Source organism: Orcinus orca, chromosome 4, assembly GCF_937001465.1.
Source record: "Orcinus orca chromosome 4, mOrcOrc1.1, whole genome shotgun sequence".
NCBI lineage: Eukaryota > Metazoa > Chordata > Mammalia > Artiodactyla > Delphinidae > Orcinus > Orcinus orca.
The window spans coordinates 68,265,319-68,285,238 of record NC_064562.1 but is presented as its reverse complement, the minus strand read 5'-3'; the positions used below and the strand labels follow the sequence as shown (position 1 = coordinate 68,285,238).

Sequence of the window (19,920 nt, the reverse complement as noted above, 5' to 3'; positions counted from 1 at the left end):
ACTATGGAAAACATTATGGAGGTTCCTCAAAAAACTAAAGATATAATGACCGTATGATCCAGCAATTCCACTGCTGGGTATAAATATAAAGAAAACAAAAACACTAATCTGAAAGATGCATTCACTCCAATGTCCATAGCAGCATTATTTACAATAGATGAGATATGGATGCAACCTAAGTATCCATCAACTGATGAATGTATAAAGAAGATGATGAATGGATAAATATGCACACAGAATATTACTGAGTCATAGGCAGAATGAAATTCTGACATTTGCAATAATGTAAATATACTTAGAGGGTATTATGCTTAGTGAAATGAGTTGGACAGAGAAAGACATACTCTACCTTATCTCTTATGAGTGGAATCTAAAAAATAAAACAAACAAATATAACATAACAGAAACAGATTCAGAGATGTAGAGAACAAATTAGTGGAAGAGGGAAGTAGGGAGGGGCAAAATAGTGGTATGTGATTAAACTATGCAAACTACTATGTGTAAAATAAATAAGCAACGAGGATATATTGTACAGCACAGAGAAATATAATCTTTATTTTGTAATAACTTTGTAGTACAGTTTATAAAAAATTGACTCACTATATTGTACACCTGAAGCTAATATAATATTGTTAATCAACTATGCTTCAATTAAAAATAAAAGAATGCTAATGTATCTCTTTAAATGAGACATTTCCTGTAAAATTTACCTTAAAACATATGAACATTTACTTAAAGACTTATGTTTCAAAGAAACATCTATCAAAGAGACCAGCAGATAGACCTAAGTGTGGAAAAGTAGGTAGAAGGGACATTGGGTCTGGAGGGTGTAGGTGGAGATTCAGCCTAGAGAGTCTCTTGTAGGCACCAGATTGGGAAAGTTTTAGCAGTAGATGTGATTATATGTGGGGTATTGAAAGTGGTATTAAGGGATACACATCTGTTCAGACACAAGATGAAGAAACCAAAGTTGCCAAATGGTAAACGTATCATGGCAATAAGAAATTCTCAGGAATTCAGAAGAAGCTGTTGAATTTTGGAAGGACTCTCCATAGGAAACAGGTTCCAGCCCTTGACCCAGACTCTCAGACCAGAGCTCCTGTTCCCAGGGGAGAGCCTTAGGGAGACTAATGATGATCTTTCACCTTTAGAGACTCAAAAATTACATACTCAGAAATTAGAAATTTGAATAAACAGAAATCAGATATGGAAATAACATTTCCAAAATCTGAACCATACTATCTAGGACATGAACCATATAATTCCAAGAGAGGCATTACAAGATGAGCTATGACTCAGGGAACAACATGAAACCCAGAAGACAGCAATGGAAGAGAACGTCCAGGGTCAAGTTTTTAGGAAAGGGAAATTGGGGCAGAGCTAGGAAACATAGTGTGACTGTTAAAGCAGCATTTCTTGGGCTAGGTTAGTAGGGAGTAGAACTTCATTTTAAACCACAATATATGGAGATTGAGTAGGAAACTTTCTTTCTTGTCAGTACTACTCTAGGAAAAGGCAGGAATAGTGTACAAAAAGGTAACAGTTTGTCCTAATCTTAGGGAATTTGGAAGCTTGGTGAGTGGGGACTTGATTAACAACACTGAAAAATCAAAGTTTTAAAAGCACATTTTTTCCCCTTTATAAAACCATTCAATTGCCCAAATCAAGTCATAACTGTCCCTGTTTCAACACACTGCAGGTCAGACTTCTCTCTTCAAATTTTCAGTTTAGGCTCTTTAAATCTCTGTGCGGAAATGAAGTTCAGTTTCAGACATTTCCTTCTTATAAATGGCATCAAATTTCTCATTTTGGGCGACAGTGAAGTAATTCTTCCAGTCACCTGTAATCCCTAAAAATTACAAATAAGAAAACATATGAATGAATAAAATGTTTTCATTATGAAGGAAAAGCTAATGTATACCAAAAGAAAAGATTTGTAATCTCAGTAGTGGGATTGCTGGGTCGTATGGTAGTTCTATTTTTAGTTTTTTAAGGAATCTCCATACTGTTCTCCATAGTGGCTATATCAATTTACATTCCCACCAAGTACAAGAGGGTTCCCTTTTCTCCACCTCATCTCCAGAATTTATTGTTTGTAGATTTTTTGATGATGGCCATTCTGACTGGTGTGAGGTGATACCTCATTGTAGTTTTGATTTGCATTTCTCTAATGATTAGTGATGTTGAGCATCCTTTCATGTGTTTGTTGGAAATATGTATATCTTCTTTGGAGAAATGTCTATTTAGGTCTTCTGCCCATTTTTGGATTGGGTTGTTTGTTTTTTTGATATTGAGCTGCTTGTAAATTTTGGAGATTAATCCTCTGTCAGTTGCTTTGTTTGCAAATATTTTCTCCCATTCTGAGGGTTGTCTTTTCATCTTGGTTATGGTTTCCTTTGCTGTGCAAAAGCTTTGAAGTTTCATTAAGTCCCATTTGTTTATTTTTGTTTTTATTTCTATTTCTCTAGTAGGTGGGTCAAAAAGGATCTTGCTGTGATTTATGTCATAGAGTGTTCTGCCTATGTTTTCCTCTAAGAGTTTTATAGTGTGTGGCCTTACATTTAGGTCTTTAATCCATTTTGAGTTTATTTTGTGTATGGTGTTAGGAAGTGTTCTAATTTCATTCTTTTACATGTAGCTGTCCAGTTTTTCCAGCACCTCTTATTGAAGAGGCTGTCTTTTCTCCATTATATATTCTTGCCTCCTTTATCAAAACGAAGGTGCAGAGTCTGGCTTTTAAAAATACATAAGAAAGATTAATTTTCTTGTCTAAATTTATGGGCTGTACAATAGTTTCCTAAAAGAGATTCTTTTAGTGTTTCTAATTGTCCTAGGTCATGGGGTTACCACTGGCCACTGGATCAATGGTCAGGGAGTATTCTATTTCATGAGTTACTTTTGGAAACTGTACAAAGACCTGGTCAAGAGCACAGTCAAACCATGAAACAGAAAGCTGATAAGTATCATTTCACAAAAATAATAAATGAGGATGTTATGATATTTGGATGATATTTGTGTTTCCTGAATTCACTAGACATATCTTATTTTAATTTTAGAGGAGAAGAATAGCATTAAAATCAAACACATAAAATCCCTGAACCATTTTTACAAAGGTGAAACTGTTGGGATATAAATTTACATTTAATCTTTTATACTGGATGCTTAAAAATATATATTTGGAAAATTAATAAATTTTTAATGTACTGCTAATGGGTTTGGAGGAAAACATTAATTTTGCCAATTTATTTAATATTAAATATAATAGTGTTGAATTTCAAGCCTTATTAACCCATGATTGCTTCATGAAGATTTAAAACCCTTTTAATGAAAAATATCCCCATAGACAAGGTTGTTTCCCTGGTTTTTTACTTTATTCTGTTTTCACCAAATGATAATAGTTCTTTGGAATGTATGTGAGGGTAGTGCATATCTGGGATAGTACACCTCTAAAGATGTCACTGAAAAGAGAAAGTGCATATTTAAACAATAAAGAGTCATATATAAAGTAGTCTAATAATCTTCTATTTTGAGTATAAATACTATATACACAAACACATTTGCTTCACAAGAGTGAGGGAAGTATAAAAATTTTTTTGATAAAATAAATTCTTGCCAAATCTCAAGGTTTTCTGTTTTGTTGCTGTTTGGGACATAGGCATAAACATTGGACATTATCTATCCTCTCCCTAACATCGTTACTATTGTGTGACTAAATTTTGACCTTGATTTATCCAGCGTGGACTCCTTCAAGACTGAAGACCAAACTATGCTTGGCCCTTTGTCCATTCTTCACTTTTGAGCCCTTTTCAATATTCATTACATGCATGCCTCTTGTATTATATTATGAGCTTCTTGAGGTAGATGTACATGTCATTTATATTCTAGAGAATATGAGCTGCATATAGGTGTTCATGAAGAGCTTTTCATAAATATTAACTAATGAATAAAGGGTATTCTTTAAGTGTTATTGAATGCATGAATGAATAAATGAATAGATGAATCTTGAACTATTAGATTAGAACATATTAGACTAACATGACTTGCTACTTTTGTGTATATCATTTTTGGTCAGAAAAAATATAGTAAATGCTTATATATCTTTTCCCAAAATCCTCCCCCAAAACTTGTGCTATAGGTGTTATTCCTTTCTTCATTTTGTCAGTGATGTAACCGAAACTGTGGCAGATTTATTAATATATGCAAAGTCAAAGGTTCAGTGAGTGGCATAGCCTCGATAAATCCCAGAGCAATCTCACCACAAAGGTTATGTTCTTCACTACTCCCAGAGGGGATGTAAAGATTATCTCTCTCATATACCCTTTTCCTTTGAAGTTGGTGAAAGCATGGAATCCACATACTGAGCTTATCTCATCTATCTTTATACCCTAATGAGATATCATTGGATCATATCAATTTTCATATGACTGGGGATAAAACTCTCCTGGAAGTTACATTCAATGGTCTGGCATAATGAAAATTTGCCTTGTTTAATTAAAGATGTTTTTTGTCTCTGTTTCTTCCACAAGAAAAACATGTGTGTGTGTTATATGTGTGTTGTGCATTTATCAGTCTTATTTGTTCAAACTTGTAATGCACCATTTACAATGAAAAATTTGCCTTGCCCTCTTATACCACAGATTATTTTTTAAGTGCAGTGTTTTTGAAAATTAAAAGAAAAACATAATTTAGTGTTTTTAGTATAGGACTACACTAAGGTACAGAGAAAACTGTGTTAGAAATATCTGTAATCATATAACTCTTTCAAAATTGAGGGTTTTGATCCACATGTTCATATGCACAATATATTCCTAGGGTTATGTTTACTTCCCGGCACACCAGCTGAAATTTTATCTTTTTCTCTCCAATCCAGTAAAGGACATTGAAAAGAAAGGTGGCAAGACTAGGTGGATAACTTCTCAAATTTTAGTTAATAATCTGTTAAATGCATTATTTTTATCATTAATAACACATTTTTGACACAAGCCATATACAATAAACCATTATATACAGTATTTGCCTTAATGGAAATAGAGCTGTATTTTGACAGTGAATGTCATATTTCTCTATTGTCATTTTCTTAAGTTAATTTTAGATTCCATGTTTTCCTATAATTCAGACAGTATTTTTAGGGAGGAAAAACTTCCCATATGGTAAAAAAATGTTATTACTCTTGGTGAATCCTTCTTAACAAAATGACCACTGCTTTCTAAATGATAAGGGGTCTTTAAAGAAGATGGTACTGTGTTGAGTGACATTAGTTTATTACTGGGGAGGAGAAGGAGGCCTATGACAATTTAAACAAAGATTTAAGATTTAGTAATAAAAAATTTGGAATGACTCACATCAGAATTGACAAAACCACTCCCTTTTAGCAGGGTAGTAAATAGAAGGAGAAATATGTATCAAGTACTCAAGATATTTTAATAACATGTTTACATGCATTATTTCCTTTAATAATTTCTAATCTAATTCAGCAACTTTTGTGATAGGTATTTTTAGTGTCCTTATTTTACAGATGAAGAAATTGATGCCAAAATTGGCTAAGTAACTTGATAGAGATTACAAAGCTAATCCTCACTTCAGAGTAATTCATAAGAAAGCAAAAAGGAAAATTAAACTCAGCAAAATATTAACCTTTGCGCATAAAAGAGGATTTACTGTGATCCATCACTGTACTTGGTAGATGTGTATAATTCACCAGAGGGTTGTCCTTCATCATTTCAAAGGAGGTATGATGGATGATCTTATCCAAGATCTCATCATTCAGGTTCTTCTCAAGAAATCTAACAATCTTCTTGATTTCTTTCTTTGGATTCTATCAGTGGGTAAAGAGACATATGCTAGAAAATGGTACACAATAACTCATTAACATAATGTGAAAAAAATCATAAAAATGAGAAAAATCAACAATTTATGTTTAGTAAAAGTAGAATGGAATATTTTGTTTGTTCTAAATCTTATATTTTTAGTTTTCATTCAAAGTACAATAAGAATAAATCTTGGCCTAAATATTAACAGTATTTAGAGAAAAAGATTATAGTAATGATTTTAAGCTCAATTTGTGATCAGATTTGAAATGTAAATGTTTTAGGGACCTAGTATCTTTGTTCCTTCTGCCATTATTTTTCTGTTCTTCATCAAAATTGCTTTCTTATTCTTAATAATAATATTTAAAAACAAAAATAATAAATTCAGGGAAAACTTCAGGTATTTTTTAAAGTGTAAATACTGATCAAATCTTGCTTGGATGTAAATTATTAAAAATAAACTCCAATGAAGTTGCAAAGATATCAAGACCTAAATTATTCATTGGTCTTTGAGAATAAGAAGAAAAAAATCTGAGAGATAAATCATTTTTTCAGATTCTAATGACATAAACTTAATATTTATAACTTTTTAGGAAGCTAAGTTAAAATCTACATAGATATATCTAGAAAGATTTTGAGGGGGTAACATCTAAGCTGAGTTTAGAAAGATGAGTCAGAATTTACCAAGATGCAGTCTGCTGAGTGGTTGGAGAGTGAATTCCCAGCAGAGAAAATAGTTAAAATTCTTGGAGGTATAGGTTCTCACAGTGTGTTCAAGGGAGAAAAAAAGCAAAGTGGTTGCAGTTAGAGCTGAGTTGTTTATAGGAGTGGGAGAGGCTATGAATCAAGAAAGACGAATTGGGGTAAAATTGAGAACATCCTTGGATGTCCTGCTGAAGGATTTGGACTGTATCTGATATGTAGTAGGGAAGCAACAGCATGTAATAATATGTCTTATTAATTCTCTGTGTGTTTATGTATGTGTGTGTGTGTGTGTGGTGAATGTATGTGCATGTGTATTTTTTTTTTTGCAATCTCAGTTTGTTGTCTTTTTTTTTTTTTTTCTGTACACGGGCCTTTCACTGTTGTGGCCTCTCCCGTTGCGGAGCACAGGCTCCGGACGCGCAGGCTCAGCAGCAATGGCTCACGGGCCCAGCCGCTCCGCGGCATGTGGGATCTTCCCGGACCGGGGCACGAACCTGCGTCCCCTGAATCGGTAGGCAGACTCTCAACCACTGCACCACCAGGGAAGCCCTGTTGTCTTTTTTTTTTTTAATATCTTTATTGGAGTATAATTGCTTTACAATAGTGTGTTAATTTCTGCTGTATAACAAAGTGAATCAGCTATACATATACATATATCCCCATATCCCCTCCCTCTTGCTTCTCCTTCCCACCCTCCCTATCCCACCCCTCTAGGTGGTCACAAAGCACCGAGCTGATGTAAAGGAGAAGGACACATTTGAAAGATATAATAGTTAGAGCATGTGAAACAATGGGATGTTCAGGATATAGTGGAACCATATCAGCTACATGAAAGCCAGTGAGGACAATTTACTTTCAAGCTTTGAACTCTGAATGAACAACCAAACATCATTAACCAAAAGAGAGAATAAAGGAAAAGGATTACCTGTTGGAGAGAGAGAAGCAAGACGAGTTTAGTTTTGAACATGTTAAATTTGAGGGTTGTTTTAATAAAAACATGGGTTTGAATTCAGGGTAGAAGTTAAAATGGAGTTTTTGGTGGGTCATTAGTACATAAATAGTTTTGGCAACAGTGGGCTTGGACATGATCATCAAACTATAGCAAAGAGTTCAAAAAGAAAAATGAGTAAGTGATAGAGATTCACAGGAAAACCATGACAGTGTGATAACCAATTAAATGTAGGAGAGAAGTTCGAAAAGAAAAGGTGCTCAAAAGAAACACAATGGTTAAGAAGGATGAGGATAAAAATGTCCCTGATTTCAGTTATTGTCATTAATGACCTTAACCAGATTTGGGTAAGTAGGCAAGGAAAATAGGCAAAGCAATCATGTCATTTTGGACTCCGTAGAGTCCAAGTTGAAAAAATATAATAATCCTTTTACCCCAGGATGTAGCTAAAGAATTATCTAGAATGCATTTCTACCATTTTACCTCTTTCATATCTTCATAGAATAAGAAAAGTATTGGGTGTTCTTCCTTTTTCTTCCACCAGCTTTTAACGTGATTAAACCAGGAGCCAAAGGCCACTAAAACCAGAGAAACAGTCTACTTCCATAAGCATTCATCAAATCAAAGATTTGTTTGTGACCAATAAGTCAAAGTGTACAAACATTTTGTGGAATTTAGTACTCAAGGGAACTGAGACTGTAAAGCCAATTTAAACAATTATATACCATCAGCCATTTATGGATGTATAATCAGATTTTAAAAATATTAAGTACAAAAGAAGCATTTCAAATGAAAATACATTGACCTCTAATAGATTATACTTAGCCTCACACAGAAGAAAACTATTCTTTTATGAAGTACTCAATCAATTATTTACCTAAGTACTATAAATATATCTGTAACAGATTTAACTAATGATTTGGGCAAGTTAAACAATTTCTATTCTGAGCAGGAACTGAGAATGAGTTTTTAGCAACTGAAAAGAGATTCAAGAATATTTTCATTAAGCCAATGTTTAATACCAGGTTTATATGTTGAATGTCATAGTAAAATATTAGATGTATTTGATTTAATTTTTAAATGGTATTTGAATGTACTTGTTACTGATTTGGAAAAATAAGTGTTTTGAAAGGAAAATTCATACTTGTAATGGTTAATATTATTTTTTAAAATAATTTAAAAATGACATTAATTTTTAGCCAAGGCCATCGTACCATTTCCAGTCAAGAATTTCTCTAGATATTCTCCCCAGGTTCCCGGAAGAGGTTGTAAATTATTCATTAAGTCAAAATGGTAAAATGAGACTGCAACATCCTTGGCATTTCGAGCCAGATAAATCATCTGCAGGGAGAGGATGAAAAAAATCAAATACATGATATTTTGTTTAAGAAAAAAAGTAACATATAGTAGGCATGTAAACCAACAGGTTTGAAATCCATGAAATTAAAAACAGGAAAATATTAAGAAAATTAATGAAACAAAAAGCTGGATCTTTTAAAAAAAAAATCAAGAAAATTGATAAACGTCTAACAAGACTGACAAAATAAATAGAGAAGACACAAATTACTAGTATCAATAAAAAACAGGGGATATCACAACAAATCTTGCAGCTATTAAAAGAAAAATAAGAGTGTGAAAAGATACCAAACATCTTACTTCATCAGGGAAATGCAAATTAAAACAATGAGACACATCTCCATACTTTTTAGAATGGCCAAAATCTAGAACAGTGACAACACTAAATCCTGGTGAGGGTGTGGAACAACAGGAAATCTCATTCATTGCTGGTGGGGGTGCAAAATGGTACTGCTACTTCATAAGACACTTTTTTCTTTCAAAACAAAATATACTTTTACCATATGATCCAGAAATTGCATTACTTGGTATTTACCCAAAGGAGTTGAAAAATAAAGTTCACACAAAAATCTGCAAATGAGTGTTTATACCAGCTTTGTTCATAATTGCCAAAATTTGGAAACAACCATAATGTCCCTCAGTAGGTTACTGGATAAATAAACCCTGGTACCTCCAGTCAATAGACTATTACTCATTACTAACAAGAAATGAGCTATCAAGCCATGAAAAGACATGGAAGAATATTAAAGGCATATTACTAAGTGAAAGAATGCAATCTGAAAAGGCTACGTATGTATGATTCTAACAATATGACATACTGGAAAAGGCAAAACTATGGAGGCAATAAGAAGATCAGTGGTTGCCAGGGTTAAGGGGAGAAAATGAATCAGTGGAGCACAGAGGATTTATAGGGCAGTGAAACTGCACTGTATGGTACTATAATGGTATATACATGTCATCATATATTTGTCCAAACCCATGGAATGTACAACACCAATAGTGAACCCTACGGTAAATTATGGACTTTGGGTGATAATGATGTGTCCATGTAGGTTCATCAATTGTAACAAATGTATCGCTCTGGTGAGAGGTCAGAGATATTGATGATGGGGAGTCTATGGATATGTGGGAGCAAGGGATATATGGAAAACCTCTTTAACTTCCTCTCAATTTTCTGTCAAAATAAATTTGCTTTAAAAATAGATAAAATTGCTGTAAAATAAAGTCTGTTAAAAGAAAGAATAAGATGGGAATATTATTAACATTTCACTACAAAACTCAACAACTTAGAATTCCTCACATATCACAAACTAGCAAAAGCCAGATAGATAATCTGAATAGCTTCACAATTATTGGAAAAAAAATGAGTTTTAAATTTAAAAGTTTCCCCGAAGCAAATATCCAGGCTCAAATGTCTCACTGAAGAATTTTACCAAACTATTAAATAAGAATTGATATCCTTATGCTGAGTTTTCAGGGAAGGTCAAACTATATAAGACAGCTGGGAAATAATAGTAGCAATATTGTGCTGAGATAAGGATTTTGTTGCTTCATAACCTTGGAAAACTTGAGCATGTACGTTTAGGCTAAAACGTATTCTTTTAATCGAAACACGTTTTTTAATGTAGCTCACTTCTCATGGTAACAGATAAACAAAACATTTGAGCAATTACTTTACTTACTATGTGAGTGAAAAAGGGTTAAAAGTCACATTAAAAAATTTACTGTGGTTTAGAGTATACCTTGCAGTTGTTTTCCCAGAAAGACTTAGGAATGAGATCAATTGGTAGATGTGTCTTCACAAGCCGGGGTGATGGATTCTTCTCTAATTGCTCTATACCTAGGGAAATTTAGTTTGGTTATGGAGATACTAGAGTCTCCAAGGAACCTGCATTTCTGGATTTTCTTAACCAACTTTTCAAAATATTTTTGACCAGTATATAATGCTGCTAAATTTTGAACCAATCTCAAGCATCATTTATCTGGATTCTAAGAGCCAATATTTTCTAATGGTTAAGAGCTTGGGTTCTGCAGTTAGCCTCTTTGGGCTCAAATCCTAACTTTATCACTCATCATGAAATATCTGAAAGTATCCCAGAGTCTCTAGGCTTCATTTTAACCACCTCCCAAATGACAAGTAATAATACCAACCTTAGCAATTTGGAGTTTTATCATGCCTTTGCATTATTACAAGTAATTACAAAAATGTTTCCTGTATGTAGAGATATTGATAACTGGTAATTCTCATATTGGCTATTGTTATGCAGCAGCTATTGTAGTATAGATGAGATCTTTGTAGAGCAACACCTGTTGTACCTGCATTTTCATTATTTCCTTTATGTGTCATATATATATATATATATATATTACGCATATAAAAAATGAAATTTTTGTGCAATTTTTAGGTACTGGCTGAAATTTCTAAAGACATACAACTAATAAGTAATAGAACTTAGTTTCAAATTAAGTCTTTGGTTAAGGGTTATATGAACTTCCTTGTGACAGAAAGTATCCATTTATTTTCTACATGAAGAGCTAGGAAGATCCCAGGGGCCTAGATCAATCTATAAGTGACTTGGCCAGTCTGAGGGCACTTTTGGGGTAAAGGCATACTCAGAGAATTTCTGACATAGACCAGGAAGAGCTGTGATTACCCTTAATTTATGATTTTTTAATGGATTCAGTGGCCTTTATCACTTCCCAGATTTATCTGTTAATGATGTCATCCCATATAGAGTCGTCAGTCCCTAAAATCTCAATTATTCTTGTCTCCTCCTTCAGGTTTCACATCCAGTCAATCTTACAGTCCTGTACATTTTTTCACAATATTACTTACACCCAGTCTAACCTCTAGATTACCTGTTAATCCTATATATATCATCTTCACATATTTTGCATACAAAGGCACACCTGCCCCAAATTGTATGACTCACTCATTCAAAGCAATCCTATGCTTCAATTGTTCACAAAATTAACTACATATGTTTAAAAGCCACTCAGTTGCAAATAAGTCATCCTTTTTAAATGTTCTATACAGCACATATTTTGTCTCACAGTTTATGTTTATTTATTTGTTTATTGTCAGTTCCCATGCCTCTTCCCATCCTCATTCCCAAATGCGCACTGGAATGGAGAGTCCATAAGAGCAGAAGCGTAGCTTGTTATGTTCACCAGTGAATATTCTGTAGAGAACAGTTCATAGCACATGGTGGTGTCAAGAAGAACCCCTTAATATCAATGCAGATAGCGTTGACAGACTTAGGAAATAAATATGCAAGAATCCCAGTTAAATTTGAACTTCACATAAACAACAGATACCTGTAAGTATCTCCCCTGCAATATTTGAAATATACTAAATAAAAGAAGTATCTATCTGATTTTCAAATTTAATTGGGTATCCTGGATTTTATCTGGAACTATTAATTATACACCTGTAAAATTCCACCAGCTAATTCCTTATGTTTCTACTGACCTGGTAGCTGCAGCTACTTTATCCAGCATATAGAAATGAGAAATCATAATCTTCCACAACTCACTCTGCCTCAATGTCCATGACTTGAAATTTTATGTGTCTCTTTTATAAAGTTTTCACTATCTGTTCTTCCTCTTCCATCTCTTAACTTCACTGAAAGATTGCTCAACCTCTTCTGTCTTGTGATTGTTTTGCCACATGAGGTCCTTTAAATGAACCCTTTACATACTTAAATGTGAATGTTGGGAATATGTGATGACATCACAAATATACACATTCAGGTTGCAGAGGAAATCTGAGTGTCAGTTTACTCTCCTTTACCTGCCGAATCTCACCTACTCACTCTCTGGTGATGCTACACAGCCTCACGTCCCATCCCCAACCTCTGTCTCTCACCAGTCATCTCTGGCTCCCCTGTCCCTGATTACTTTGATTCTATCACTTTTTCATTTCATACTTTTCTATGGTTCTGGAGTCTTAACTCACTCGATCGGTTGCTTGTCCCAGAATAATCCTTTAGTTTCAAGCTTTAGCATTTGCTCTCTGACTTCAGGCAACCACACAGAGGGAATCAATCATATACCCTCTCAGCTGGTCCTTCTCTGCCTGTGGAAGTAACTAGCTCCAGTAGGGGAGATAATTTGAATTCTGATGTTTACACTGATAGACATTCACCACCATAATACTGTCTTTTTATCCCAGGTTTCTAGCAGCATTTGAAAGCTAGCCCTCGCTTTTTGAACCCTTCTCAATTGCTTACATGATACCCTACTCTGCTGATTCTCTCTTAGCTCACTGAGTATTTCTTAAGAATTACAAGCCCTGCATGATCTGTCCCTGCCCCGTCTCCAATTGTTTTGCCTCTCACTTTTCCGTTCTCTCATTGTTGTTGTTGGTGGTGGTGGTGGTTGATTTTTTAGTCCCTGGACTACACCTAGGTCTTTTCTGCATCTAGGCCCCCATACCTAATGCTTCATCTTCCTGAAATATGCTTTCTCTAGCACTGTGCAAAGCTTTAGGTCTCCATTCAGAGCCGATATCCCTAACTACCCAATCTAAAGTAAAGTTTGCTGATGTTCCCTTTCGTAGAGCCCTATTCTCTGGATATGTTAGACTAACAATATTCGTATATTGCTAGTTTCTTTACTTATTTAATGTCACAATGTTATTGTAAGCTCCTTGGAGATAGGATATCTAATTTGCTGACTTTTTAAAAATAGATTTAATTAATTAATTTATTTATTTATTTATTGGCTGCATTGGGTCTTCCGTTGCTGTGTGCAGGCTTTCTCTAGTTGCCATGAACAGGGGCTACTCTTCGTTGCAGTGTGAGAGCTTCTCATTGCAGTGGCTTCTGTTGTTGCAGAGCATAGGCTCTAGAGTGCAGGCTCAGTAGTTGTGGCGCACAGGCTTAGTTGCTCTGCGGCATGTGGGATCTTCCCGGGCCAGGGCTCAAACCCGTGTCCCCTGCATTGGCAGGCAGATTCTTAACCACTGTGACACCAGGGAAGCCCCTACTGATCATTTTTTTATCTAGTCCATAGAACAGTGCAGTTATTTAGAAGAACTCAGTAAATATTTGTGCAATGAAAAATGAATTGTATTAATAATAAATTTTATGTTTTATGAGGCATTGGTACTTCTTATTTATTTAATTACAGCAATATTCTAAATTAAGAAATTACTGTTCTAATCTGCCAAATTTTATACAACAAAATTCAGTAAAAGATAACAAATGGTATTTTTTTCAATGAGATTTTTAGTTGTTTTCCATAACAAAATTATTTTATCTTTGATTAGCATACCTGGATGTGCATGCAATGGACTAAACTACAGTGTCTCTGTATGCCTTGCTTATTGTACTGCTTGCAAAACTTCCATTTTATGTTACCAAATATACTCCATTTTCCTTGAATGGACATCACAAATACAGTGTTTAATATGTGATGTAAATACTACTACAAAATTATAAATTCTGGGTGATTTAAAATTACCTGAAGTCCCCAGTCCAGGAAGAGCCATTTCCAACATTGGAACTTTCACAGTTATAACATCTCGCTTAGAGTTTTCAACATCTCCATCATTTAGAACCATGTCCAAAATTTCACTAACCCAAGTGGTACCTGTGGCAAAAGACAACATTTTTATTACCTTCACCTGAATCTGGGGGCAAAACGTCCCAGTTGGAAGCCTGCCACCTTAATATATTATCTTAGAAAATTAATTCTGCAGAGTTTCTCTTTCTATGCCCCAAATGTCCATTTTAATATCCTCAAAGTAGATGGCTAGACTGACTTTTAGGAATACTAATTTTATTTAGGATGTTAGCGATTTTGTAGAGAAGCTAATTTTCAGGGAACAAAAGCTGAAGTCAGACGTGCATTTGTCAGGCCACAAAACTCACCTGATTTGGGGTAAGTGGCTATCACAATGTCATCTGGCCTGCTTTGGAACTGTTCAATCTTTTCCCAGTTGTTTGCAAAAGCATAGGTGATGGGACAGCCATGGACTATCTTCAGATTTTTTCTCAGGACATCTTTTTGGGAAGTCATCTTTGTTCCAGACTGTAAAAATACTTAATTGAATACTTAAGAATAATCAAATCATGGAGGAAAAAAGAGGGTAAAAATAAGAAACTGAGTAACTAATGTTATTAAGACACTGCAACTTGACAGTAAAATTGGCCTTTAACACACTGAGCACAAGAGATCTAAATACAAAGGGCATTTTTATGGGTGTACAGCTGTAGACTGCAAGAGCAGCAGCTGGCTCAGTGACAAGCAGATCAAAGGTCTTTAATGGAAGCTTTGGAAAGAAATAGAACTGCACATTTTACTTTGAATTAAAAATCCCACTTCACAGAAATATGCTAAAAAATATCTGGACCTAAAGCAAAATAAATCTGTCAGTCATTGTTATACTCCAGTTGTACCTCATTTTTTCTCACAGGAAACCTGTTGTGTTTCTCACCTTGATTCTTCTGAGTATAATGAATTTGTTTTCTCTGTCTGCTTCTAAGATCCTCTTTTTTTATCACTGGTTTTGAGCAACTAAATTATGATGTGCCTTGGTGTGGTTATTTTCATGTGTTTGTTGTTGTGTGCCTATGCTTCACGTTTATTGAACTTCTCTGAATTGTGTTGACAGTCATCATTTCTTCCAAAAATTTTTTTTTTATTTCTCTCTCTTTTTCTGAGAACCCAGGCTACATAAAGTTGTTCACAGCTCACTGAAGCTCTATTCATTTTGTAAAATCTTTTTTGTCTCTCAATTTGGATAACTTCTATGGCTATATTTCTTCATGTTCACTAGATTTTTCTTCTGAAATGTGTAATCTGATGTTAATACCATCCAATGAATGTTTTTCTCAGACGTAGTTTTCATCTCTAGAAGATCATTTTGGGCATGATTTTACTTTTTCTGTCTCAACTTTTTGAGCATATTGAATATAGCTATAATGACTATTTTAATATCTTTTTTTTGCTAATTCTAACATCTGTGTGAGTTCTAGATCGTTTTCAGTTAACTAATTTTTCCCTTACCTATGGTTGCCTTCTTCGGCTAGTTTGCCTGCCTGATAGTTTTTATTGGCTGTCTGGTGGTGTACCTGGGTTTTCCTCCCTAAGCTGTGGCCCAGAAATTCTCTCATGACAGTAAGCTGGGGAAACTGTAGGGCTCATTTTGTTTGTTTCCTATCCACTATCATTCATTTTGATTGTTTCACACAAGGGGGAAAATTTAGTTTCTGTTACTCTATTTTGCTTAGAAGCTATGATGATTAATTTTATGTGTCAATTTGCCTGGACCATGAGATGCCCAGATATTTGGTCAAACATTATGCTGGGTGTTTCTGTGAGGATGTTTTGGGATGAGATTAATCTGTAAATGAGTGTATTAAATAAAGCAGATTGCTTTCCCTAATGTAGGTTGGCCTCATTCAGTGAGTTGAAGACCTGAGTAGAACAAAAAGTCTGAGTAAGAAGGAATTCTTCCTAGCTGATGGCCTTTGAACTGTAACATCAGCTTTTTTTCCTGCATTCAGGCTGGAACTAAAACATTGACTTTTCCTGGGTCTGAAGCCTGGCAGGTTTTGAACTGGAACTATACCATTAGCTCTCCTTGTTCTTAGGCATTCAGACTCAAACTGGAACTGAATCATCCGCTATTCTGGGTCTCCAGCTTGCCAATTCATCCTGCACATCTTGGGACCTATCAGCCTCTAAGATTATCTAAGCCAATTATGTATAGTAAATCTCTTTATGTGTATATATATAATATAAAAATCGCTATGCATGTTCTTTAATTAATAAACTATCCTTATCATAATAATCCTAATAATGCTAACCCTGAATTAGAATCTTATTGATCTGTTAATCTATTCAAAACATTTTGGGTCTTGAGAGACTGTATTAGTCAGGGTTCTCAAGAGAAACAGAATCAATTACATATATATGTGTGTATATATATATATATATATATGTATGGAGAGAGAGAGAGAGAAAGAGGGAGGGAATTTATTATAAGGAATTGGCTCACGTGATTATGGATGCAGACAAATCCAAAGATATGCAGTTATCCCAGGCTGGAGAACCAGGATAGCCAATGGTGTAGTTCTCTTCTGAAGGCCGGCAGGCTTGACATCCAGGAAGAACTAATATTTCAGTTTAAGTGTGAAGGTAGGAAAAACAATGTCCCAGCTCAAAGACAGCCAGGCAGGAGGGATTCTCCCTTACTCCCAGAGGGCCCTCCTTTTTATGTGATTCAGGTCTTCAGCTGAGTGGTTGAGGCCTGTCCACACCAGGGAGGGCAGTCTGTTTTACATAGTCTACCAATTCAAATGTTAATTTCACCCCAAAATACACTAACAGACACAGCTAGAATAATGTTTGACCAAATATCTGGGCTCACTGTGAGCCAATCACGTTGACACACGGAACTGACCATCACATAGAGCTACTCATTATTTATTTTTTCCACTTCATTTTCACTGAACTTTGTAAGTGAAACTGTAGTCTTGCTCTTCCTAATGTGTTTCTCATTTTACAACCCTCTTTCTGCCCCCATGGAATGTAAACATCTCAGAAATAGAAGGAAATGCAGAATGTATAAGTTATAGGATCCATCATAATCTATTTTTCCATTTATTTCTGAGAATCTGTCAATCAATAATAATAGATAATGTATACAACAGATAAATAGAATTTGAATTAACAAGCTAAATTACACCTCTGATTGACATATTAATTGATACATATATTCTTTTATCAGGCATTTTTTTTTTTTTTTTCTTTGCGGTACGCGGGCCTCTCACTGTTGCGGCCTCTCCCGTCGCGGAGCACAGGCTCCGGACGCGCAGGCTCAGCGGCCATGGCTCACGGGCCCAGCCGCTCCGCGGTATGTGGCATGTTCCCGGACCAGGGCACGAACCCGTGTCCCCTGCATTGGCAGGCAGACTCTCAACCACTGCGCCATCAGGGAAGCCCTATCAGGCAAATATTTTGTGTAATTCGGTGATTCCAAATTCTTTGAGGGTGCTTTAAACAGTGATTGCACTTATTAAGCTTTCAGTAGTAACTTGTGTAATGGGAACCACAAAGAAAATCACTAATATAAAAGCTAGCTGTAATTTAAACTCATATGCCTAAAATTGATTTGTATAGAAAAAGTTATGCTTTAGATTAGGAAAAATATGCTGGTGTAACAGACTAGTGTTTTAGAGATAACTTCTCTACACCCTACTAGCCCCCATCCTCTAGCCCCTTAAAAAAGTCTAGAAGAGAGAAATCTGGACAAACATTTCTTCATTTTACGTTATAAGACATGAATTATATGTCATATTTTATATCTTATAATTAACAGGTATACTTACAACAATAGTGTGTCTTTAAGTTTTCCCAATAAAAGTTGTTATTAAACAATGGATTTTTCTTAAAATATACGGCATCTTATGCTAGAAATACAGTTCAAATCATTTGAATTTTGCATCTTCATTACTGCTCATAGAATAAAGGAGTTGGGGCCTCGGAAGCTTAGAAAAGTGTATATTAATGAAAGAGCAGAGTCTCAGCAGAGAGTAGACACAAACATGTTTACAGCAGGCAAGATCCTAAGAAACGGATGCCAGTGAGAGCTGAGTAGACTGGGCATTTGGGGAAAATTCTATTAAATATTCCATATTAAATTGTTGCCTTTTCTATGCTTCTCAATTATCCTTTATTTTTGGTAAAATATCTGGCTGATTTCATGGTCCCTTGTTAGTGCAGGGGCAGGTTCTAGTAGAAAAAATTCGCCATCCTGAATTACTGTGGATCATGTCAGCAGCCTCAAGAAGGGAATAAATAATGTGGTTGGTCAAGAACTCAGCAGAGCAGGAAGTGGCAAGAAGTGAAACAGTATGTAAACACTGTGTTTGGAATAAAGTAGGTATTAAATGAACTGAATAAATGAATGAATGAATGAATGATGAGACCTACACTTCCCATCCAGAATCTTCTAAGATCTTGGGGACAGTGTAACTTCCGAGTTTGGATATAAAGAATGAGTGATGGCAGAAATCAACATAGTATATTCAGATATTAGATTTTTATTTCACATAGTAAATGAGATGGTTTTCCTTGAAACATTTTATTCTATTAATTTCTTAGCAAATTGTTTTTTCCAGATTATGTAAATGTAAATATCAAATCCAGATCTCATTTGAACACTTGTATATTCTGAATTAACTGAGGAAAATAAGTGAGGCTCTCTTTTTCTTCTTTGGCTCTAGAATATAAAATTTAGGAGGACTATAAGTCCACTTACCAACTCATATTAAACATACAGATTGTTATGGGAAAGCAAGTGAGTATTGAGGACACAGATGTATTTTCCATAGTGTCTGCTATAAATCATATAGACAAATTTTTTCCCCACACAGTAGGTGGTTAACATTATGTTATACATTTATAACATCATTCCTAGCTCCATTTCATGTCTTAAAGTTTTCATTTCTTCATTTTAATTTGACTTGTACTATTATTTTATATTTATATAATTGATTCATAATTGCTATTTAAATACAGTCCATGTACAAGCACCATGTACTTTTGTCATCATTTGACAGCTTGTTAGAAATGCAGAATCTCAGGCTCCAATCCAGAATCAAAACCTATATTTCAATAAAATCCCCAAGTAATTTATACTCATAAGAAAATTTGGGAAGCATGATTTTAAAACACCTTTAATCTACTCTCTGACAATATAAGATGTATATAAATGATTTATCAAAATGAATTAAGTTTCTTCCAGAAAATAGTGTTGATTGTGTTTAATATATATTATCTCTAATCATTACCCACCCTGACAATAAGTTTTACTTTCATTTTACAGATTGAGATTAGGAAACAGAGTTTCAGAGAGTCTGCTCAGACACACAGCAAGTGAGTGTGTGTCTCAAAAATAGAGTTCAGTTTCCCCAGCTCTGCTCACTTGGTCATACTGCATGTCTACATGGATGGGCCTGACTAGAGTCAAAGATGTTCCTAATTGTAGGGAAATTTTTTTTGACAAAGCAAACTTTGCTCTGACATAAAGCTTTAACTCCTCATGCTACAAAAATGTTGTCAGAGAAGGATGGATATGAGTAAAAAGAT

The 19,920-nt window shown here is 34.8% G+C and overlaps 1 protein-coding gene across 1 annotated transcript; it reads right to left on the bottom strand.

Moving 5' to 3' along the window:
* Window positions 1-1,641: 1,641 nt before the first annotated feature.
* SULT1B1 (sulfotransferase family 1B member 1) lies at window positions 1,642-14,964 on the bottom strand. The gene is made up of 7 exons (XM_004268343.2): window positions 14,694-14,964; window positions 14,284-14,412; window positions 10,560-10,657; window positions 8,676-8,802; window positions 7,945-8,039; window positions 5,635-5,815; window positions 1,642-1,849 (listed from the first exon to the last, which is right to left on the bottom strand). The coding sequence occupies exons 1-7, from the start codon at window positions 14,839-14,841 to the stop codon at window positions 1,737-1,739; spliced, it is 891 nt and encodes a 296-aa protein (XP_004268391.1). The 5' UTR covers window positions 14,842-14,964; the 3' UTR covers window positions 1,642-1,736.
* Between the last annotated feature and the right edge of the window lie 4,956 nt (window positions 14,965-19,920).

Bases quoted from the DNA above. Each gene is read 5' to 3' on its own strand.
- SULT1B1 (XM_004268343.2), bottom strand. From the start codon at position 14,841: ATGACTTCCCAAAAAGATGTCCTGAGAAAAAATCTGAAGATAGTCCAT. The intron at 14,413-14,693 runs GTGAGTTTTGTG...CTTTTGCCACAG, and splicing joins AGCCACTTACCCCAAATCAG to GTACCACTTGGGTTAGTGAA. The intron at 5,816-7,944 runs GTAAAATGGTAG...ACCCACTGATAG, and splicing joins TCTATGAAGATATGAAAGAG to AATCCAAAGAAAGAAATCAA.